We start from the raw sequence: 19770 nt of genomic DNA on the forward strand, positions 1-19770 counted from the left end.
GGACGCAAAAGTGTCAAACCTGCAAAACTTCACAAAAAAAGTGGGCACGGAGGACCAGGTGGCAACGAGACAGCGCTGATCAGCAGAAACCCCATGTCACGCAGCCCAGTAGCCACCAACTGACCTATTGGAACGAGCCGAAATAGTGGTGGGCGAAGGCCAACCACTGGAGACATACGCCTGGCGGATGACCATCCAAAGCCACAGAGAAATAGTTTATTAGTTTGCCATGTCCGCTTCTTGGAATTTTAAATGACAGAGATCATCCATCTTCTGCAAGGAGCTGAGACGCCATGAGGTCAACTTCGGGACTGCACCATCAAGTTACTAGATCTCGAAAAACGTCCGGAATGAAAACCCTATTCGTCGGGGTGCAGATCCTGACACTTGAGGTAGTTTTCGACCCCAGGAATAAACACAGCCGAAATGGCCAGAACATGTTTCTCTGCCCATTCGAGAATGCTGGTCATCTTGTGCATCGCCAAGTGACTCCCCCCCTAGCGATTGATGTACGCAGTAGCTGTGGCATTGTCCGACTGTACTATGATCGAACACCCCCAAAGGAGAGGCATTTCTGTTAACGTGTTGAAAATAGCTCTGAGTTCCAGCACACTGATTAAGAACAGATATTCCGGATTTGACCAGTGATCTTGAAACTGATGTGGTAACACCTCAGCTCCACAGCCCTGCGTCTGTAGCCACCAAGGTCCAGTCCCAAATCACAAAAGGGCAACCTGCTATGAGATGGTCAGGTTTTACTCACCACAGAGGGCAATCAAGTGATTGTGAAGAATAATCCTGGACAGGTGAAGATAGATCCGGTAGACTTGTATTACAGGTCCAGCTAAAACCGTCTGGAGTGAAACCTCCCAGACTGAATTCCCTCGAATGAGGCAACCAACCTGCCAGCAAACGGATGGACACAGATTTCTTCTTCAGAACTAGCTTGACCACGGATTGCAGTTTTATCTTGTCCAGAGGAAGAAAGATTCTTTTTAAGGTCACCAGAAAAAACAGATGCTGGGAAGTTCACAATCCATCCGTGGGAAATGAGGAAACCAAACATCTATGAAACGAAACTGATGAGCACCCACCACAGGATCCCCGAGGTGGGCAGGAAGTTTGTCATCGGATAACTTTCAGTAGGCTTGGGATCAAGACATTGAGAAGGCCAAGACTGCAGACCCTTCTGGAGGCTTAAGTGGAACCTCTGGGACGAAACCTAAGAGAGGTCCGAAAGGATGGTCCCGTGTAAGTTTTCCCCAGAGCCAAGGAAGAGGAGGGTAAAAAGGAACTCTTGCCCCCATAGCAATAGCAATTTTGTCAAGTTCAGGCCCAAACAAAACATCTCTAGAAAAGGCAAGAGCTTCCAAGAATGCTCCATGTCCACCCTCCCAGGATCTAAGGCACAGAGAGCCGCAATAGCAGAAGCTGAAGTCTTAGAGCAGACCTGTCCGGCATCTAAAGCCGCCTCTCCCAAATAAACGGCCAAGTTCTTAATTTGCTCCAGGCCGGGGAGCGTTGGAACGAAGACCCTTCACTAGTTGTTCCGCCCATTCTTCCACAGCTTTGTTAACCCAAGCTGACACTAAACTAGGCCGGAGAGAAATTCCCACCGCAATGTAAATAAGACTTGTGGATAGACACCAGTTTTCTATCGGAGCCATCCCGAAGAGAAGTAAAACCCAGAATGGGAATAGTGGTCATCTTGGATAAGCTTGAAACCAAATTATCCATCAAAGGTGGGGATTCCCACTTAGATCTGTCACCCGATGGTAAGGGGTACAGGGAGAACAACAGTCTTGACATCTGGAACTTTTTATCAGGATGTGTCCAGGCAGCAGACAATTGTTCCTCCAGTTGAGGAGAAGAAGAAAAAGTTAACAACTGTTTTTTCTTTTGTCTGAAAAGGGACGGCTCTTAAGGCTTCCTTGAGTCTGAATCAGATCTTTAGCACTTGGCGAACTGCCCTGTTTAGGGCCTCTACACCCTGGGCACCCCCAGATTTATCAAAATGTCTAAATCCAAGTCCTCTGAGAGGAACTGTCAGAATTTGATTTGTCCTCAGACTGTAGCACAGTAGGAAGCCGCCGCCTCTTCTGAGATGGTCGTTTAGTTGTGTCTTAACAGAGCGAGCGAGACCTTGCGCCCATGAAGGTTCCGCTGAATGAGAAGACTGAGGAAGAACCAGATGAAGGCCTGCAAAAAAATCAGATTGGCATGACGCAACTGGTGCCACAAAAGTGTGTACAACTTCCCAAGAGGCCGCTAACTGTAGTGTTAAGTCCGACATAGCGCGTGCCAGGGTATTAACCCGAGCAAATCTTCCCATAGGCGGTGGAGTAACTAATGGGTCAGAAGCAGTGGGAATCACGAGAAGAGTCACACACTGCCTCCCCCCCCCGCAGTCTGACCATGCATGAGGAATGTTTTTCTTACATTTTCAGCAAGCACTTTTTGAGCAGCTGCACCCTTTTCAGAAGGGACACCCGCTGAAGCACTCTTCCCAGCCATGTTGTAATGAGGGAGGGGACAGAGGAATGCACAAACAATTGTAGCAGCTGGTACAGCAGAGCATGAAAACTAAAAAGATACGAAAACAGCAGCTGTAAATTGTGTATCGCAGCAGGAACTAAAGTGAAATAATATAACCTCTGGGCAGACTCCGAGTGTAAGATGTGCTCCCAGTGAAAACTCACAGACCTCAGTATGAGAGGATGAGGAGCACTGCCAGCCAGCATGCAGAACTACAGCTCCAGAGATGTGCTGTTGCTTCATGCATGCAGCGTCTCAGGAGAAGGGTGGAACTAGTCCCTCCCCTTCACGGGCTGATAGATTGGCTGGGAACCAATAGGGATCTCTCAATCACCAGTAATTCTCCTAGTGCAGCCGTCCGAACAAAGGCATCCTATTGGAAGTAGCCGACGCTAAGCCCTGCCTCCCAGCCGTGGCCCATTTAAACAGCAGCATTGTAATGGCGGGTCCCGCAGCTATAAAACGCTAGCAGCCGCTGTGCTGACATTAAGTAGTAGGCTACTCAGCCTAAAAATGACCGTCTCCATCGGGCACTTAATCTAAACTGAAGTCAGGTGGGGTATAGAGGAGGAGGAGGAACCAAGACAAATTCTTTAATGAATTAAAGTGCCAGACTTCACTCACCATCATCTATACCCCAGTGTTGCCCAGTGGATGAAGAAAAAAATATTAATATGTAATAAATCGACATTCCCTACTGCAGGGATGGGGAACCTCAGGCCCGTGGAATCATTTGGTCTGGCCCTCAGAGATTTTTTCTACTAGCCTCATCTGGCTAGCATTGTACCTAGAATGGCACCCCGTAGCCAGAATCTATGCAGCAGTGCCCCCTGGAACGTCCTTAGGACGCTTCAGACGGTCCTTACAGCCCTGGGCATTGCTTTAATCACCAGAGATTGTGGCCCCGCCCCATGTGACATCACACTGAGGGGGCGTGGCCTGCACTGGGCCCGAAAATAAGGTATATATCAAAATGACCCTCGGCAGAAAAAAAAGGTTCCCCACCCCTGCCCTACGGTATATTATAATATCCAATGAATTACTTGTCAATATAAAGAATAAAGCTTGGCACTTTGGATTATGATATGTAGCCTTACAATGTTCAGTAGAAAATACACCAGTTATAATTCAAAACAGCATTCAAGTCACAAAGAATAACTAAACTCAACCATGTTACATGATCAGTCTTCCTTTCCACTGCAGCTCTGCCGAACACATAAAGTGCCTTTGAGAGTTTGCGCCCATCCAATACAGCCAGGTAAAAACAAATCCTGTATCTTCAGTGGATCTGATTCAGGACAAAAAGCTCTAACTGCAAAGCATGCATGCCAGTCAACTTGCGGTGACATAATTGGACGTGACCCTATTATCTGAACCACAGAAAAACAGGACAATAAGTCAGTCCCTGATATTGTGATACAAGACAGAGAAGCACCACCATCTAACGTAGAACATGTTGCTACAGAGACCAGGAAACTGAAGCAGGGTGGTTATGATCAGTTAGGTATAAAATGCTTCACCGCTCTGATTCACTGACATAGGCCAACGGTGACTTTATCTGCTTTTGTTACAACAGATCAAACAATTACAGAAATATCAGCACATACATTTTGTATTGTAATAATGCTGCAAGCTCATCATTGTTATCCCGTTACATGAATAAATGAGAGCAAGTAATTAGATTGTGATATAAAAGGCCATTCATGATAACGCCATCACCACAATCATGACTGCTGTATTGTTGGTACCTATCCACTAGTCCTGCTTCACCATTTAGAATGGAGATTTCCTGGTATGTTATACACAATTATTTTTTTCTTCTCATGACCCACTTGAATTAGGTGAGAGGGACTAAAGTACTGATCTAAGACAGTGGTCGGGGGAGCAGGGGTAAATTACCCCACATGGGGTAAAAATGAAATTCCTGGGGGTAATGGACGGACAGCCGGGTATGCATATGAAGCATTCTTTAATATAGAATGATTCATATGCAGGCCCGGCTGTGCCGCAGGTTGGCTATAAGCCGGACGCCCACTGAGATGTTATTACCAGGGGGCGCCCGGCTCCTTCCCTGCAGCGCCGCGTTAGCGGAGGCTGGAGTTCTCTTGTGACGTCTCTCCCATAGTTCCGAGGAGCAGCCGGACGGACAGGACGACGGCAGATGCAGGAGTGGGGATTAAGGGTTTTTTTTTTTTTTGTACAAGCGGCACTACAGGGGCATTATATGGGGGCAATACTAGAGGGCACTACTACAGGGGCATAACTATGGGGGCACTACTACAGGGGCATAACTATGGGGGCACTACTACAGGGGCATTATATGGGGCACTACTACAGGGGCATAACTACAGGGGCATTATATGAGGCCACTACTACAGGGCACTATATGGGGGCACTACTACAGGGGCATAACTATGGGGGCACTACTACAGGGGCATAACTATGGGGGCACTACAACAGGGGCATTATATGGGGGCACTACAACAGGGGCATTATATGGGGGCACTACAACAGGGGCATTATATGGGGGCACTACTACAGGGGCATTATATGGGGGTACTACTACAGGGACTTAACTTTGGGGGCACTACAACCCCCCCCCAAACAAACAGCAGCATGACTGACAAGCTGCAGCATTTGGGGAAGCAGAGGATGGCCACCGTACCTGGAAATGGGGCTGTGTTGCCCCCATTTCAGTGAAGGACAAGTCAGTGGACGCAGATTTCCTGACCTCGCACGTGATCAGGACCTGGTCGGGTTGCGGTAAGCTTCAGCTACCGCAGCTTGGCCAAAGGGGCGACCATTACGACCGTAGGTTGCAATGGTGATTTCAGGCTGCGACCCCGGGCGCAGCGCTGGGATCGCAGATGCAGAAAGGAGGTGGCCATTCCCTACAGACACCTGCTGCTGCATTAGCATTTTAGATGGACGGGATTGCACAGCCACTTGTGTGCACCACCGCAATTCCGTCCATTGCTGAATCAGGCCCTAAATACGGATATGAGCGGGGGAGTTTATAGCGCAGTCTGATATACATTTTTTGGGTTTTACATTTAAATGTATTACTTAAATTGTCAGGTTTTGTGTCCTGCAGTCACATCTCTGTATACCAGTGGTCTCCAACCCGTAGCTCGCGGACGTAATTTGGGTAGCTCGCCTAGCTGCAGTACTGCCGAGTCAAGTAGTAGGAAGTGACCTCTGACACAGCCGTGGTTGGCGCGACAGGGAAGCACGTCAGGTGATTGCCATAGGGCGGCTCAATACGTGACGGACACCATCTGGACATCTAGTGTTCACTCTAGCTCCGGCGCGAGGCAGGGCTCCGGAGCTAGAGAGGGCACGTTCGAGGGGGCGTGGTCATCGAAAAGGGGGAGTGTCTATAAGACACGTCCCCTTTTCGTCACTCTTGGGGGCGTGCCCGGCACTTACGTACACGCCGGGCAGCCCCCAAGCCCTGCAGACAGGGAGAATAGATGCCGGGCGCATGCGCCCGGCGTCTATTCTCCGGCGGTGACCGGGTCACCGCACATTTCTTCACCCGCGGGACACTGCGACCCGCGGGTGAAGACAGTTCCCACAGGCTGTTAGGGCAGGGCGCTTTTTGCCTTCCTTCTGGAGGGCAGGGCGCTTTTTGCCTTCCAGAAAGAGGGCAGGGCGCCGCGCCCCGCTAAAACAGCCTAGCGGGAATGCTAGACATCACAGGAGTCGACTGCATTTGGGGCGAGTGACACCCGCCCAGCCCTGTCGAAAAAAATCACACAGCAGCCCTGCCTAGGTCTTTTGCTCCTCTACTGTACTTACCTCCCTGCAGCTGGTAATTAAAAGTGAAAATGTGCATCAATATCACTGTATTAATTAAATGCATTGTTGTTTTCTATGAAACTTTCATTTAATTATCTTTAATTTTTTTGGTTATTAGTCAGAATTTTTTTTTTATATTTTTTTGTTAGTAGCACTTCAGGAATTTTTTCTCGAGTAGCTCACATCCCAATTAAGGTTGTGACACTGCTGTATACAGTAGGGGGTGACACCTGCTGGCGGTTATAAGCTATCACACCCACTCAATGCAACTAGTTGTGTTTGGTTGATTTGTTGCTCGCAAATGTTCACATGTTTATTCTCAGCATTTGTGACAACTCAAGGAAACATATAGACAACACAGCAATGATGAACTGTAGGAACGTAAGACACAACATGCTGCCTGGTGCACTGCGGGGAGTCTCCACATGGTGAGAGAGAGAGAGCGCGGAGGGTTTTACCTGTGAGAGAGGGTGCATGTGTGGCAGGAGGTGCGCTGCTGACGGGGTGCAGGATGATGGCGTGGGGAGCGCTGTTTGGAGACGGGCATGGCTTGGTTCCGGGGGCAGGTCTTGGCTGTAAGGCTGGTTTCTTAGACAGGAAGGTGTTAGACTTAGGGAGACATCCAGTCTGAGCTGTGAGGGGAAAACGGAAGAAGTTATATGAATGTTGTGCATCAACAAGCAGCAGATTAGTGACTAAGCTGTCCCTGTTACACTCAGGCACAATGGGGTCAGGCTCTCTCACGGCTCCACCAATGGCCTGAACTGAAATTCGCCTTTGTGAGATAGCCAAGATACAACCCCAGTGTGGGTGCACGTACAGCAAAATACCGCACGGCATATGTTATGCCAAATGGTACACGTTCAACCCATCATCCTAAGTCCAATAGGAAATAATAAAGCACTGCCTAAGTGTAATGTCGTTTATTATCTGGAAAACAGAATGGATCTTTATTTAGTGTGGCTTGTAATATCTATGCATAAATACATGTAGGAGCCAGGATAAGATGGCAGCAGCACAGTCTGGCTAGATGACACAGATGGACCCGATTAATAATACAGATATGGCCTGTAGGTGCTGATCTCTCTCAGATTTCACTCCTAGACCTGTCTCCCCCATGTCTGAGGTCATATAACAGGAGTCAGGCTGCATATGCCCCGGTAAAACTGCGCATAACAGCCTGGGTACCAAGGACAGAGACGAACATGGCTGAGGACAGCTGAAGGGGAAACCATTGGGTGTCACAGCTGGTAGGTAGTTGTTAATCTTCTATACTAACAGAACATGAACTTGCTTTAGGTAAATGCACTGTATATTAATGTAATAGAGATCTGTTATCATTTCAGTATAGATGAACATTAAACAACAAAGATAGTTCAGAGCGCTGTCAGACGCCTGAATGTAATTACATAAAAAGTTATAAGCCGCTGAAACTATTGGAGGAGGAGAAACGCGTAGAGACCTCTTCCAGTTTGTTCTATTGCTTAGAAGTGCTGACTGGTCAACACCGTCAATATCCCGCAGGGCTTTCCACATTTGGAGCCGCACACGGAGAGCGGCAGCTGGGGAAACATTACCACTAACATCCCGGGCTGAATACAACTCGGGCCATGAAAGGGCAAACAACGGCGGTGAGATACTATATATTTACTGTACCACTGCCCTCTAAACCCTGCGGTTGTGCACAACGTATGCCGCCAATCAGGAGCCGCCGCGGTGAAAGCCAAAACAGTCATCTGACTTTTGTCACTACATATAAGCCCTATATACTATGTGCAGTACTGTGGGAGAAATCGGCATCAATGTTCGGTTATTTCTTACAACACTAGATGCAGCATTTGTGAAAATATTCACTTTTGATTCAAGAAATCACGTATTAGATACAAAAACGAACAGTTAAGCTGCACACACACACACACAACGATTTTGCTACCAACGATTTTCTGAACGATTTTCTGTCAGATTTTTTTAAGTGTAATGAACGATTTTTTTAACTACAATCGATTTTAGTAACTTCCCTTAATGAAAATCGTTCAGTTGGTCGGTCAGACTGAACTACAAACGGGAACGCGCATGAACGATAATCGTTCATCTTTATAACTCAGAAACTGAACGATTTTTTCAACGATTGAACGATAACGATGACCTTTGGGGGACTGTCTGAAGGCTGCACGGGGGTTCCGCAACGTTGCACCCCAAAACCCCAATTCTGCACTTTTTTCCGCCGCTATTCATAGGCGAAACTTTTTTGCCTAGTACATTGCATTGACTTTCCACCTAGGCGGAAAGTATTTCAAATTGAATACGGGGTAAAAGCAAAACAGGTGAAAATGACGTCATCGGCGAAAAAGTATTTTGGATCCGGATTTTTCGCCATAGTGTTAATTTAATTTTGATAATGAAGAACAATTATTGTAAAAACCTGTACAAGGCGCCATATGCTAACAGTACTAAGACCTACAATTAGATAGTTTAGAGAAAATCACAGAGCAACACAAGAACCCCTTATACTTACCAGGTGTTGCTGACACTGGGAGGAGTGTTATCTGTAGAGCACTGCAAGGGGTAGGTGGTGGCTCCAGGCTTGGACACTGGGGAGATGGTGGCAGCTCAATCTTCACTGAAGTGCCCATCTCTCCTGGAGATGGCTGTGCATGCAAACATGGAAACACATGGGTATTAAAGGCAGAGACGCAGTTCACAATGATATATAAATGGCATCTGGAGAGTACTAGATTGTGGACAGAAGGTAAGATGGATTGTCATGAACTAGGCAGGTTGAAGATCGTGGACATCAGACAGGTGGTAGCGGGTGAATGGGTCACCATTAAAGATGGTCTGAGAGGGAAATACCAAGCAAGTGATGGGAAGTCCTACCAAAGAAGTTGTCACTAGCCATGTACTGGCATAGCAAGCCATGGGGCAGATGACTTGTTAGGTTGGTGGAGAAACATGAACCATTAGAGGGTTGTAAGTGCACACTTAGGAAAAGCTGAGAAGGCCGAGCAGCCTACCAGCCAAGATGGGGTGGGAAGCAAGCTACAATGCCAATCATGGTCCTAGTATGGCTTTACTTACTGTGTAGAGGCCATCACAGGATGAGGAGGAGTCACAGGATGAGGACGAGTAGGGGGATGCTGGCTCTGTCTTTACTAACAGGTCTAAAAAGACACAATATTTGTATGCATAATGTTAAAATGTGTGCCACAAAATATATGGCATCCTCATCATTTAATTTATGCCATGTGGTAGACAGAATTGAGATTATCCTCAGACATTTTGAAGGCTCTTTGGAAGCGTTAACGGTCTGTGAAAGCAGTCAGACAGGTGGCGGGTGAGAAACTTGGGTTCTATAAATGATTTCCTCACAAGCCGACACTGATACAATACTTACGTGAAACAGAGATATTTGGTGCGCCATGGGCTTTGCGATTTAGTCACGCCTTGCCACTTTCTATTAAAATATGCATCTTATTGTACTTTCTAGCAATTCTTTTGCTACAAAAATACTAATCCTAAACACTTAGCATATTATGAGAGAATTAAGATGCAAACCTCAGGAAAAAGTAAGGCAATCTGGGTAAAAAGGCAGGCCAGATACCAGTGACTCACTCCACACATCGCCACGCTTAATCTGCGACTTTATATCAATTACTTTGCAACAAATATACTAATCCTAAGTAAAGTACTTAGTACACGAAAATCAAATTTGTATGCGACTAATACGCAAAATTCAGGATTAGGTACTCAACCACAGTAATCGCCACCTGTGGCAAAGCGTCTAAGTCGTATAATGCACCATAAGGATAGATGTAATACACATCCATAGGGTGGACAAACCTAGTAACAAATCTGTCTGACCAATCACACACTCCAGGGGGGACTTAGCATGATAAATAAGAAGTACTGACAACAGTATTATTTTAAAACTGAAACTTTACATCTGACTTGCAAATAAACACATTATGTACTTTATTGTTAACGTTACAATATGTTCTTCAATTACTAACATTCACTAACCACAATAACCAATCATATTCCTCCATGATTGCTCCATTTCTGAGTGGAGTTACGTGATATATACACACCTGACAAGTTCATACCGTGGATTTCATCCAAAGACGAGGACACGGAACAAGACTCCACGTCCATCTGGCTGTCATACTGTGTGGATAGGGGAGATGTCAGATAGGCAGAGATGTGAGGGAAAGAAGGCTGAGAGAGAAACTTACAATATGTCACTTACCAAATGCAGAGGGTAAGAACTGAAACTGGATTGAAAAAGCTCCCCATAGTCATCTGCCACCTCTGCGTAGCCATACAGGCCTGTGTCTGAGAAATATCAGGATATATTATTATCACATATCCACCATAGTGATCACAAATACACAAGTGACACTCTTAGGGGTCAATTCAATTCGGCCCAATCTTGCCCTGGACTCATGGATGTTTGTACACAGTCCTATAGACATACTGTAAGTGCGGGTTGCGGCTGCGAGTAATTTGCACCTAATTGAATTGACCCATGGAATGTGCATGAACAGTGCTTTGCAATGCCTTCATTTCCGCATACATCAGCAATACATGTACTCACAGGAATGTAAGCCTTTACAATGTAGATCTTATGACATGCAAATCTGTTACATCTATATAAGCGAGAGCACTATTTCCGTACATACCACACAGTATAAAAGTCAGGGCACCCAGGAATTTGCACCCAGATCTTCTTGGGCAGCAATGTATCACCACTCCCAAATGGTGTACATCTAATATAATGTAAATTAAACTAAATCACAGTTATGGCTAGGGGTGAGCGGGTTCGGATTTCTGAAATCCGAACCCCCCCGAGCCCCCCCGATCCGAGTCAGGCTCGACTTTTCCCGCCTGACTCGGATCTGAAATCGAGGCAAAACGTCATCATCCCGCCTTCCGAGTCTCGCGGGTTTTGGATCCTATATAAGGTACCCGCGTCGGCGCCATTTTCTCACTCGGCTGTGGACAGTGAAGAGGGAGGGTGGGAGTTAGGGCTGTGTAGTGTAGTGTAGTGTAGTGCTGCTGTTGTCCACTACTTCAAAGTCCATAGGGGCTGGCTGTGTTGTGCTGTGCTGCTGTTGTTAATAGGGGCTGTGTCCACTACTTCAAAGTCCATAGGGGCTGGCTGGACTGTGTTGTGCAGTCAGTTCTCCATAGGGGCTGTGTCCACTCCAAAGTCCTGTGCAGTGTCCCAGTCCTAAAGGGGTGCTGTAGTGTTGTCCAGGGGGTGCTCTGTCCATCAGGGGTGCTCCCCCCAAGAGCTAAAAAAATAATATATTTTCTGTGTTTGTGAATTGTGTGCGCAGTAGCCGCACGTGCATCAACAAAGTAGTGCCAAGCGTGCGCCTGTGTCATAAGTAAAGGGCCGGCTGGCTTGACCGTTAAAGGGTGCTGTAACCCCCAAAGTACACTCCAGTCCAAACCAAAAAAAAAATTATTTTCTGTGTTTGTGAATTGTGTGCGCAGTAGCCGCACGTGCATCAACAAAGTAGTGCCAAGCGTGCGCCTGTGTCATAAGTAAAGGGCCGGCTGGCTTGACCGTTAAAGGGTGCTGTAACCCCCAAAGTACACTCCAGTCCAAACCAAAAAAATATATATTTTCTGTGTTTGTGAATTGTGTGCACAGTAGCCGCACGTGCATCAACAAAGTAGTGCCAAGCGTGCGCCTGTGTCATAAGTAAAGGGTCGGCTGGCTTGACCATTAAAGGGTGCTATAACCCCCAAAGTACACTCCAGTCCAAACCAAAAAAAAAATTATTTTCTGTGTTTGTGAATTGTGTGCGCAGTAGCCGCACGTGCATCAACAAAGTAGTGCCAAGCGTGCGCCTGTGTCATAAGTAAAGGGCCGGCTGGCTTGACCGTTAAAGGGTGATGTAACCCCCAAAGTACACTCCAAACCAAATAACAAAATATTTTTTCTGTGTTTGTGAATTGTGTGCGCAATAGCCGCACGTGCATCAACAAAGTAGTGCCAAGCGTGCGCCTGTGTCATAAGTAAAGGGCCGGCTGGCTTGACCGTTAAAGGGTGCTGTAACCCCCAAAGTACACTCCAAACCAAATAACAAAATATTTTTTCTGTGTTTGTGACTTGTGTGCACTGTGGCTGCACGTGCATCAACAAAGGAGCAGCGCCAAGCGTGCGCCTGTGTCCCATAAGTAAAGAGCCGGCTGGCTCATTTCTTAAAGGGTGGTGTAACCCACAAAGTGCACTACTCTCCAGCAAAAATAAAAAAATATTTTCTGTGTTTGTGTGCGCTTTAGCCGCACGTATATATCAATATAACATAAATGGAGGACCAAACTTTCTCCAATAAAAATAAAATAGGGAAAGATCAAGAACCACTTCCTCCTAGTGCTGTTGCTGCTGCTGGGAGTTGTTCATCATCCCAGAGAGGAAGTAGGAACATCACTACTTTTACTAAACAATTGACCCTCCAACAGTCCCTAGCGATGAGGATGAAGTACGACAGCAGTCATCCTGAAGCAAAACGTATAACTGAGGCCTTGACTGCTATGTTGGTGTTAGACGTGCGTCCGGTATCCGCCATTAGTGCAGTGGGATTTAGACAATTGATGGAGGTAGTGTGTCCCCGGTTCCAAATCCCGTCTAGATTCCACCTGCATCCTCAAAGCAGCAGCGACAAGCGTGCGTCTGTCTGTTAAAGGGTGGTGTAACCCTCAAAGTGCTCCAAAAAATAAAAAACTATTTTTTTAATGTGTTTGTGACTTGTGTGCGATGTAGCCGCACGTGCACCAACATAGTAGCAGCGCCAAGCATGCGCCTGTGTCATAAGTCAAGGGCTGGTTTGGACATCTGGTCCGGACGAAGGACGTGCCAACAATTTCTGACAAGTCTACTGTCACTGCATATGATACTGTCCTCAAAGCAGCAGCGACAAGCGTGCGTCTGTCTGTTAAAGGGTGGTGACACCCTCAAAGTGCGCTCCACAAACAATAAAAATATTCTTCTTTTTTTTTCTGTCTTTGTGAATTGTGTGGGCTGTAGCCGCACTTGCATCCTCAAAGCAGCAGCGACAAGCGTGCGTCTGTCTGTTAAAGGGTGGTGACACCCTCAAAGTGTGCTACACAAACAATAAAAATATTCTTCTTCTTTTTTCTGTCTTTGTGAATTGTGTGGGCTGTAGCCGCACTTGCAACCTCAAAGCAGCAGCGACAAGCGTGCGTCTGTCTGTTAAAGGATTACATCGGTGACAGCATCCAAGTAGGCATGTCAGACAGTCCGTACCTGTACTGGCAGGAAAAAGAAGCAATTTGGAGGTCCCTGTACAAACTGGCTCTATTTTATCTGAGTTGCCCCCCCTCCAGTGTGTACTCCGAAAGAGTGTTTAGTGCAGCCGGGAACCTTGTCAGCGAAAGGCGTAGGAGGTTGCTTCCACAAAATGTGGAGAAGATGATGTTCATAAAATGAATTATCAACTCTTCCAGGGAGACCAGCCTCCAGAACGTACAGAGGGACCTGTGGTTGTGGATTCCAGCAGGGACGAATTAATACTCTGTGAGGATGAGGATGTACACAACACTGAAGAGGGTGAGGAATCGGTGGATGAGGAGGATGAGGACGACATCTTGCCTCCGTAGAGCCAGTTTGTGCAGGGACAGATTAATTGCCAGCTTGTTTTGTGGGGGCCCAAACGAACCAATCAGTTCAGGCACAGTCGTGTGGCAGACCCTGGCGCTGAAATGTTTGGTTTGTTAAAGTGTGCATGTCCTGTTTACACAACATAAGGGTGGGTGGGAGGGCCCAAGGACAATTCCATCTTGCACCTCTTTTTTTTCTTTGCATTATGTATAGTTTGGGGCCTAGTTTTTCAAACTGCCATCCTGTCTGCCACTGCAGTGCCACTCCTAGATGGACCACGTGTTTGTGCCGCCCACTCGTATCTCTTAGCATAGTCATCCAGCTACCTCGGTGCAACCTTTTGGACATAAAAACACTATTGTGAGGTGTGAGGTGTTCAGAATAGACTGGAAATGAGTGGAAATTAAGGTTATTGAGGTTAATAATAGCATAGGAGCAGAAAAACCCACAAATTCTGTGATTTTAGCTGTTTTTATGCTTTTTTTCAAAAAAATACAGATCCAAAACACAAAACCCAGAACCCAAAACACGGAAGGGTGGTTTTGGCAAAACCAATCCAGATCCAAAACACGAAGAAAGATCCAGATCCAAAACACGAAAAGTGGCCGGTGCACACCCCTAGCTATGACATGTTTTATTACTTTACATATTGGCCTGTTGTATTAATCATATGTAACTGAAAGTCAGTTATGTGGTGCTCACATGTCTATGACAGCAATACAATGTGCTGCATTTTTATTTAACCTTTTAAGTGTCCTGGTTTGCCTGAACATGCTGTAAAGCATGACGTGAAGCATGCGTGCGTGTGTATATATACACACACAAACAGTATATACCAGTATGGACAGTGAGCTTTGACGTCGCCACTTCACTGTTTGAGAAACTTTGTACCTTGCTGCCACTAGCATTGCAGATCCCTCTTTGCATCCCATAAAGGTGAGCAGAATTATCTGTGATATTGGGGTACTGTAATAAGCTGTAAAGTGCGCAATCACACATCTGCTGACTGAATATTGCTGACCTAGTGCCCATAACATTTACAGTTGTCCTCAACCCGGACCTCAGTGGTCAGCCCAGGTGGAGATGAAGGCATGACCAGTACGTACAGTGACCTCAGCGGCCAGCTTAGGTAGAGATGAAGGCATGACCAGTACATAGGGTGACCTCAGCGGCCAGCTTAGGTAGAGATGAAGGCATGACCAGTATGTACAGTGACCTCAGCGGCAAGCCCAGGTAGAGATGAAGGCATGACCAGTATGTACAGTGACCTCAGCGGTCAGCCCAGGTAGAGATGAAGGCATGACCAGTACGTACAGTGACCTCAATGGCCAGCCCAGGTAGAGATGAAGGCATGACCAGTACGTACAGTGACCTCAGTGGTTAGCCCTTGTATAGATGAAAGCATGACCAGTATGTACAGTGACCTCAGTGGCCAGCTTAGGTAGAGATGAAGGCATGACCAGTACGTACAGTGCCCTCAGTGGCCAGCCCAGGTAGAAATGAAGGCATGAACAGTATGTACAGTGACCTCAGTGGCCAGCTTAGGTAGAGATGAAGGCATGACCAGTACATAGGGTGACCTCAGCGGCCAGCTTAGGTAGAGATGAAGGCATGACCAGTATGTACAGTGACCTCAGCGGCAAGCCCAGGTAGAGATGAAGGCATGACCAGTATGTACAGTGACCTCAGCGGTCAGCCCAGGTAGAGATGAAGGCATGACCAGTACGTACAGTGACCTCAGTGGTTAGCCCTTGTATAGATGAAAGCATGACCAGTATGTACAGTGACCTCAGTGGCCAGCTTAGGTAGAGATGAAGGCATGAACAGTATGTACAGTGACCTCAGTGGTCAGCCCAGGTGGAGATGAAGGCATGACCAGTATGTACAGTGACCTCAGTGGTCAGCCCAGGTGGAGATGAAGGCATGACCAGTATGTACAGTGACCTCAGTGGCCAGCCCAGGTAGAGATGAAGGCATGACCAGTATGTACAGTGACCTCAGTGGTTAGCCCAGGTATTATTATTATTATTTTTATAATTTATTTATATAGATACACAGAATTTGACGGCAGATAAGAACCACTTGGCCCATCGAGTCTGCCCTTTTTTACCTTTTGGTAACCTCAAGCCTATGTGATCCTCAGTTCTATAGAAACATATGGCGCCACTAGTGTTCCCCAGCGCCTTACAATGGATATAAACAAATAGGTGACCAAAGACTTACAGTATAATACAATACAATACAATGCAGGACAAAGACATGGATAATATACATTGCTACATTAGCGACAACAACACTCTGGTATACTAAAAAAAATATACAGAACTTCTGGCCTCACCTGGGAGGTATTTGTCCACTAGACTTTCTGGCAGAAATAGAAGTGGCTTAATAAATACACTGATAACATAAACCTCTCCTAAATGAGATAGGCCAGGTAGCTGTTCCTGTATATAAAATATATGTATTAAAAATGTAACCTGTACCCCAGTCCTCGCTGGTCAGCAGGTTGTCTGCACAGAACTTGGTGTCCAGGTCATTGAGCAGGAGTTCGGTGGCCATAGTGTTGGTCACCTGTAGATGGAAGACATAGGATGAGGATGGGGGAAGGATGATGCGATCGAGAGTAATGTGGAAAAGATTTGAAGCATCAGGGTAAAAACAAAACGGGTGCAAGCACTATTCTGCTACCTTATGTACCATGTGTTCCACCACCTCTTAAGAGTGTAAGCTCATTAGGGCAGGTCCGTATTTACCGTCTCATGTCGTTGTACGATATTTATTTGTATTACAAACCCCACAATGTACGGCGCTGTACAATAATGTTGCCACTTTTTATATAAAGGACAATAAACCCAGGATTGTGCGCCTTCATCTTTCAGCTAATTGTTTTCGCTCTTTCTCGCCCTACATATATATGTACGTACGTGTGTATACAAGGGCTTTTATCAGCGTAGGGGACCCGTATGCAGTCTGCGTGCCGCCTGCCCCTTGCACATGCACTGGATAGACTCTGGCACTGTGTATGCGCACATCTATGGGGAAATGGCGTCCTCGCCATTTTTCCCAGCAACTCCTTTACTGTGCATGTATCCATCTCTAGAAAAATGGCTCCGGTACCAGTGATATCCGCAACGCTGGGCGAAAGGCAAGTGTAGTCAATGGGTGCAGGGTGAGCGCAGTGGGCCCCCCTTGATTCAGGGGCCCGTACACCTAATACAGATAGGCCACTGTGTGTGTGTGTGACTGTATATATATATATATATATACACATATATACACACACACACACACACACACACATAGTATTTTGGCCTAGGAACCAATTTGGGCTCCAGAAGGAGGACACTCCCTATGGACAAGGTGGGGCAGTTAGCATCACCACAGGTGCCAGGCGTTGCAGGTATGGCCGAGAGAGGCCGGGCACTGTGACGGGGATGCACCGGCCATCAGACCGGGCGCTATCAGGGCTGTGACCGGGCTTCTACACCATGACGTCATTTCCATATGTCAGTGTGTTACGTTGTTATGTTAAGTAATGTCGCAGAAGTCCGTATAAATGACGTAAACGGAGAGCTAGCTATAGAGATTCGGGGGGGGGGGGGGGTTGGGGGGAGAGGACCCGTTACATCACCGGAGGGAGTTCCGCGTCCGCCGGTGTCAGGAAGAGGCTGCGGGCCCCGTCCGGAAAAACAAGGGTCTGTGAGAATATCTCAGCCAATCACAGCCCACGGCCGTCAGGGCTCACCTAATCAGAGGCGGCGATCGATATCCCGCCCCCACAACATCCGCCGGTTATTGGTGTCGGGGGGCTAGTAAACAAGAGCCAGCCAATCAACAGCCTTCTCAAACTTGATTTACAGGATACCTAACCATTTAATGGCCGGCTACGAGCAGACCAATGGCAGGGCGGGTAAATCCTCTCCATGGCACCCGATTGCTCAGTAAAGTACAGTCATCATTTGACAGGTGTACCATAATGCATTGGGGTTTTGCGCATGCGTAGTATTACAGCAGCAGTGGCTGAAGGGAAATGTAGTTCCAAAGACCTTTCACAGCCATCCACTCTGTGGTGATTAAGATGAATTAGGAGTACTAGGGCTCTCCATCTGTTGGTGCACTACAAGTCCCAGCAGACTCTACCAGTATCTGGGTTTCTGTCCATGCAGGAATGGGTAGCACAATGACAGAAGGCACATTACTAACATAATGCAAGGTTGCCAACATTTTAAGACCATTTCAAGCACCACAATTCCCATAGGAATTTACTGAGCTTGGTTATTTGTGCTCAATCCAATTAGGTGCGGCGGAGGTGGAGAGTTGCCGTTTCACGGCAGTTCATACTTTCCTACCCTCCCGGAATGGCCGGGAGGCTCCTGGAAATTGGGCGCTGCTCCCAGGGGTTTCGGCCATCCGGCCGCCAACGCAATTCTAGTAGAATGGTGTCATCATGGCTCTGCCCCCTGCTCCACAATGTCAGTAATCTCGGCATTGTATAACAAGGGGGTGGAGCTATGATGACGTGATCGCGTCGCAACGCCCCCAGACCTGCCCACCTCGGCTGAGTCCCACCCTCCTCCGCTGAGACCTCCATGCAGTGCCAATCTGGCTGCCTCCTCCCAGGGGAGGTGGCCAAAAGGTTGACAAGTATGCCACAATTCGCCCCCCTCGCGGCCTGATCTCACACAGGACTCACACGTTTTTGCTCTCAGCCTAACGAGGCTGCAAACAAAAGTCTCAAGTCTGGCGGTACCGTAAGGACCGCACTTACTCGCGCCATGGGTAATGAAAATGATCCTAATTGGATCGAGCCCTTTATGTCATATATAGCTGGGTACACACGTAAAGATTTTCTGTCCAACCAGCCAACTAGTTGATTGGTTGGAATGAAAATCTGATAACGCATTTGCTCCTAAATGCCAGAAAACAGATGAAAATGGTCGTCAGACAAGTTTGTTAAATGTTTGATCTAAACCACAGGTTCTTAAACTCAGTCCTCAGGACCCCCAAACAGTGCATGTTTTGCAGGTCTCCTCACATAATTATTAGTGAAATAATTAGCTGCACCTGTGGATCTTTTAAAACATATCAGTGAGTAATGAATACACCTGTGCACCAGCTGGGTGACCTGGAAAAAGTGAACTGTGTGGGGTCCTGAGTTTGAGAACCACTGATCTAATTTGTTCAAACAACAGTTTTTGTCCATTTTCCGGCGTTTGGGAGCAAATTGCTGATTGTCAGTAACTCCCATACCTTACCAGATTTTCATTCCAACCAATCAACTAGTTGGATGGTTGGACAGTAAATCTTTACGTGTGTACCCAGCCTAATGCTGAGCATACACTATACAATTATCTGTCAGATATCTGTCCAATCTGGCTGGTTGGAATGAAAACCTGGTAATGTTCCTTCTATATACAAAAAAAAAAAGAAGTCATCCAGCTGTGCGGCCATGGCGCAGCAGCCGGGGGGGGGGGGGGGGGTGTTTCTAGGTACTCGGAACCCCCCCGGGCGCGTGCACGTATGGACTGTGGGTGAACACCTGAAATATATATCTGCAGATTGAGTGATCTGCAGATATACCTTTAGATGATGGTCGTTCATACACGCTGAACAGCCATCATCTAGCCGGCCACCCCCCTCCCCGCAGCTGCCGCTGTGTACGGGCGGTCTGCAGATTTTTAAAAAATAATACCCCTTTTCCACCAAAAATCTGTCTCCTGAGCACAGATCGGAGCCGGGTTTTACCCCTTTCACTCCAGACCGGTTCTTCCGTGACCCAGGTCTTCCTGAGTTACAGTGTA

At 47.0% G+C, this 19770-nt stretch overlaps 1 protein-coding gene across 4 annotated transcripts in view; it reads right to left on the minus strand.

The window, feature by feature from the left end:
• ATF6B (activating transcription factor 6 beta) overlaps window positions 1-17789 on the minus strand; it is a 33920-nt gene extending 16131 nt beyond the window's left edge. For 3 of the 4 annotated variants that reach the window (XR_015869783.1, XM_088446683.1, XM_088446680.1), the window contains exons 1-7: window positions 17601-17700; window positions 16453-16540; window positions 10583-10668; window positions 10425-10500; window positions 9415-9497; window positions 8852-8984; window positions 6795-6968 (exon numbers count right to left, since the gene is read on the minus strand). Coding sequence is in view for 3 of the 4 variants with exons in the window: in XM_088446683.1 (XP_088302809.1) it covers window positions 6795-6968; window positions 8852-8984; window positions 9415-9497; window positions 10425-10500; window positions 10583-10668; window positions 16453-16528 (628 nt within the window). In the remaining variant the exon portion in view is untranslated. The other variant, XM_088446682.1, reaches the window with a different exon arrangement.
• Between the last annotated feature and the right edge of the window lie 1981 nt (window positions 17790-19770).

The sequence above is a fragment of the Taudactylus pleione genome, unplaced genomic scaffold, assembly GCF_031769625.1.
Source record: "Taudactylus pleione unplaced genomic scaffold, aTauple2 ptg000400l, whole genome shotgun sequence".
In the NCBI taxonomy this organism is placed as follows: Eukaryota; Metazoa; Chordata; class Amphibia; order Anura; family Myobatrachidae; genus Taudactylus; species Taudactylus pleione.